The sequence below is a fragment of the Archocentrus centrarchus genome, unplaced genomic scaffold (assembly GCF_007364275.1).
Source record: "Archocentrus centrarchus isolate MPI-CPG fArcCen1 unplaced genomic scaffold, fArcCen1 scaffold_26_ctg1, whole genome shotgun sequence".
Lineage (NCBI taxonomy): Eukaryota > Metazoa > Chordata > Actinopteri > Cichliformes > Cichlidae > Archocentrus > Archocentrus centrarchus.
Window position 1 is genome coordinate 4,371,022 of NW_022060256.1, and position 4,774 is coordinate 4,375,795.

Below are 4,774 nucleotides of genomic sequence, written 5' to 3' on the forward strand. Positions count from 1 at the left end.
TGAAAGTAAAGAATTAACCTTTGCAAAGGGATCAATACAGCACAAACAGCCTTCGCACCAGCATTGAACAAAGCACAGAATAACACCCATTCCTTTATACTATTGTGTTGATAAAAATCTTGTTCCACTAGCCATGGGGAGTTCAGGTTCCCCCCACCATGTAGCACCTGCATGATAACAAGTGTGTCATGGCCTTGGACACAGCCTACAGTCAAGTTGTTTTCTCATCTTCACACACTCGGTCTTTGTGCTAGGAAATTACAATTACATACCAAAGAAGTACACAGAGGTTAAAATAAGTTGAAAAACAAATTTTCCATCGCATTCTGTTTTCAATATTTTTAATAAAATAAGTTCATGAGTTACTGAATAAAACACCTGTATTTCTTTTATAAAGGATAAATCCTACATTTCCTCAGGTTGGTTAAAGACTTCAAACACATGATGATGCTTAATAACAGAGCCGGCTCCAGCCTTTCTGGTGTCCCAGGCGAGGTGGGGTTTTTTTTTTTTCCTGAAGCAACGGCGCCCCCTCCGGCAGATGGCATCCCAAGCTATTGCTTATATTGAATATACCCAGAGCCAACCCTGGAAGCACTCAAACTAACTGGGATATTTATTCTGAATCTGTGGCTGAAAATACTCATTTTGCTCAACTAGTAACTTAAAGATCACTCGAAAAATCTATTTCATATTTTGGTGTCCCTTCTGGTACACTGTACCCAAAGCCCAACACAGACTTTCGCATTCAATTCAATTCAGTTTTATTTATATAGCTCCAAATCACAATAATCAGTCACCTCAAGGTGCTTTATATTGTAAAGTAAAGTAAGCACTTGGTGACAGTGGGAAGGAAAAACTCCCTTTTAACAGGAAGAAACCTCCATCAGAACCAGGCTCAGGGACACTTAAGATTTTTTCAGCAGATCATCCATCCATCCATCCATCCCCTGGTTCCGGGTTGTGGGGCAGCAACCTAAGCAAAGAAGCCCAGACCTCCCTCCCCCCAGTCACCTACTCCAGCTCATCTGGGGAAACACCAAGGTGTTTCCAGGCCAGCCAAGAGACACAATCTCTCCAATGTGTCCTGGACCTTGGGGCCTGGAATACCGTGCCCAGGAAGTGGCAGAAGGCATCCTAGTCAGATTCCTGACCTATGTCAGTTAATCATACTTCATTTCAGATATAGACTTTGTCATTGTTTCAATACAACAAGCATAAAAGAAGTTTACTACAACCATGAGAATAAAAGAAAATATATTTTGCTGTACATTTTTGGTAAACCCCTTAACACCAAACATGTCGTTGCCAACATATCATTTTTCAAATGTCCTGCCGTTCACAGACTTCCGGCAACAATTACTGTAATAACCATAAATTGGGTGTGAAGAGCAATTTCTAAGCTTTCAGACGAAGTTTTCCGATAGGAAAGTACAGTGTATCACAAAAGTGAGTACGCCCCTCACATGTCTGCAGATGTTTAAGTATATCTTTTCATGGGACAACACTGACAAAATGACACTTTGACACAATGAAAAGTAGTCTGTGTGCAGCTTATATAACAGTGTAAATTTATTCTTCCCTCAAAATAACTCAATTTACAGCCATTAATGTCTAAACCAGCAGCAACAAAGGTGAGTACACCCCTAAGAGACTACACCCGTAAATGTCCAAATTGAGCACTGCTTGTCATTTCCCCTCCAAAATGTCATGTGACTCGTTAGTGTTACTAGGTCTCAGGTGTGCATAGGGAGCAGGTGTGTTCAGTTTTGTAGTGCAGCTCTCACACTCTCTCATACTGGTCACTGAAAGTTCCAACATGGCAAAGAACTCTGTGAGGATCTTAAAGACGAATTGTTGCTCTTCATGAAGACTGTTATATAAGCTGCACACAGACTACTCTTCATTGTGTATGCAGACATGTGAGGGGTGTACTCACTTTTGTGATACACTGTACGCCTGATCAGACGTTTCGGCAATGATACGCTCTGTGTTAAAGACAGGTGTATCGATGGCGATGGCCCAGTGTTAAAGGGTTGATCACATGCAGTGAATGGGTTCAAATCCAGAATAAGAAAATGATGTTAAGAGAAAAAAGCATAGCATCATTAGTCATCATACTGGATTTGGATGGGATTGGACAAGGCTTGGCTTTTTCTAGACGCTCACATCGATCCACCACAGCCTGGATTTTTCCAACTTGAGTGGTACCATATGTCCCAGTGATGGATGTCGTGTGGATCTCGCCATTACCGTAGGTACGCCTGAGGAGTGCTGTGAACGGGATGTCAACTTTGTTATTGTGCAGTATGCTGGAAACTTCACAGGAGTGGTTTGGTGGCACAGTGACCACCACAGACCCAGTATAGGTCTTGGACTTCATCACAGTGGTTCCTGTGGTGAACTGGAACTGTATCTCAGTGCTGAACTCAATTTTTCCTTCGGCAATGAAGGGAAGGCCAGTTTTAATGGTTGTTTTAGCACCAAACCTGATAGAAAAGATGAAGTCCCACCTCTGCTCCACCTGAAAGGTCTTTGAGAGGGTCTTTGTTTGCACCACTGGGTGGCATTCATAGTTGCTGATGATCGCTCGATGCATGACCTCAGGAAAAAATTGCAAGACGTCAGAGACATCCGTTTTGTACCGGACATTATAGATCTGTTGGCTGATTACATTTTCGCTGATGGTCAGGACCTGATAGTAGTAGTACCAATATTCACTACCCTCATAAGAAAGGTAGAAGGCTTTATCATGAGTGGACACTTTCCCAAGTCCATAATAGTTGTTGCCCACAAATATTTGCTCCCCTGGGCAAGTCCAGACTGAATTCTGGGGCACTGAACCAGATGAACCATCCTTCCACTCCAGGATCTCAAAGTTGTCTTTGTTGACCAGAATCTCAAAGGGGAATCCTTTGTTGTTTGTTTCTGTGCTAGGATAGTGACAACGATGACCTTTGTTGGGGGTATAAAAACCAGCTTCACACTTGTATTTGCAGATATAATCAAGGCGATCATCATATTTGTTGTAAAATGACACAGCATCATTGAGAAGAGAGCTGTTCCAGGTCACCCACATCAGGTTAGTGCCATTGATGCGCACAAGGGAAGAAGGCTGAACTGTCCTCTTCTGTCTCAGCTCAGCAGCACTTAGAAGAGTCAGAGTTGTTAGTGTGGCTCTGCTCACTGCAGTTGGAGGAGTTCCAGAGGAATCTGTACACAAGTGGGCACAAAGGAAAAGGACAGACGTGACATTTTAACATGTGGGCACACTGAACAGAAAATGATGTGAAGGGGAAAATCATTACCTACCAGACTATGAGGGGACAGTATATAATCAAGTTTTCAGACTTTAAATGAATGCATTGAATTTGCATCATTTTTCATCTGATAATCAAATCAATACCGATTGCTCTAAGCAGGCAGAATAACCAGGTGACATGACAGTTTCTATAAACAACATTCCCAAAGTATCAAAATACAATTTATAGTACAACACTCAGTAAAAAATAGTAGGAAAAAGAAAAATATATTTTCAACTTAATTCAGTCTGATCAATAAACAATTTCACTGCAGATAAATCCACAATAGTTTCTTTCTGAAATAAGGCATTATGGTAACAATAAGGTTACATTACTGTTACTTGTAAAACCTTATAAAGCAGTATTAACTTAATTTATTGGCCTTTGTGATGTTGTTTCTCTCACACATTTGATTATAAGCATATAATAATTACATCTCCCAAATTTATGACAGCAGTGTTCACCTTTCATCTGCTCTGTGATATTCTCAGAGTCATGAAGGCTGGCCAGGGATAGAACTGGCAGAGTCAGCAGCAACAACACCGACAGATTCATCTGGTTATGAAATCAGAACAAAATCATATCATTTATCTGCAGTGTGAGAACGAAAGCCCTGAACTGCTGAACCCTCATCAAGAGTTTCTCAGAAAGTTCTGCTGAGCACGTGTTTAACACAAACATGAATGAAACATGAATGAAATGTGCCACATAACCACTAACATGTAGAAAGTACTGAAAGCAAAATGTTTAATGTTTATTAACATGCATTATTGATAAAAATTGACAGAGAGCACAATAAACAGTACTCACCTTCAAAGCTTCTTCAGTCCGCTTCAGCAGCAAACCTCTGTGGGTGAGTCTCTACTTCTACACTTTCATTTTCTCTTCAGTGGGATGGCATTAGAAGATCAGGGTTTTTTCTTTTTTTACATTTCCTCGACGAGAGCCTAAAAATATCTGGTGGAAAATACTGAAACCAAGAAAATATTTTTCTTGGTGGAATATGCAGTCCTCCACTCAGGGTGTGATTTGTGAAAAACAATTAACTGTTGTCGAGGATAGAACTGGAGAAAGCTCCAAAAGCTAAGGTTTTATTAGCTCGAGTTTAGAACATAAACAGATCAGGAGCCAGCAGCTCAAAATATTAAACTCACTTGACCAGGATAAACACAAACAGGAGAGTGCAGGGCCGTATTACCGACCGGGCGAGTGGGGCTGGCGCCCCGGGGCCCATGGATCCAGGGGGCCCAGGGGGGGGCCCAACAACAATCCAGATACCGATGTCGATGCTGATTGCGATAGAGCCCTCTATTCTAGGATCTTCTTTAGTTGTACTTCTTTAGTCTATAAGGGTTAACTGAAATGGGCTGGGGGGAGTGACAGCAGTCAGAGGGCCCTCGGCCACAGGACATAGGAACCAGAGGGCCCCTGGGCCATGTCGTACAGCAACCAGAGGGCCCCTAGGCCACGGA

At 41.9% G+C, this 4,774-nt stretch overlaps 1 protein-coding gene across 1 annotated transcript; it reads right to left on the reverse strand.

Moving 5' to 3' along the window:
• Positions 1-2,059: 2,059 nt before the first annotated feature.
• Positions 2,060-3,857, reverse strand: LOC115775888 (natterin-3-like). Its single transcript, XM_030723398.1, has 2 exons — positions 3,767-3,857; positions 2,060-3,213 (listed from the first exon to the last, which is right to left on the reverse strand). The coding sequence occupies exons 1-2, from the start codon at positions 3,855-3,857 to the stop codon at positions 2,060-2,062; spliced, it is 1,245 nt and encodes a 414-aa protein (XP_030579258.1).
• Between the last annotated feature and the right edge of the window lie 917 nt (positions 3,858-4,774).

Bases quoted from the DNA above. Each gene is read 5' to 3' on its own strand.
- LOC115775888 (XM_030723398.1), bottom strand. From the start codon at position 3,857: ATGAATCTGTCGGTGTTGTTGCTGCTGACTCTGCCAGTTCTATCCCTG. The intron at 3,214-3,766 runs GTGAACACTGCT...ACTTGTGTACAG, and splicing joins TATCACAGAGCAGATGAAAG to ATTCCTCTGGAACTCCTCCA.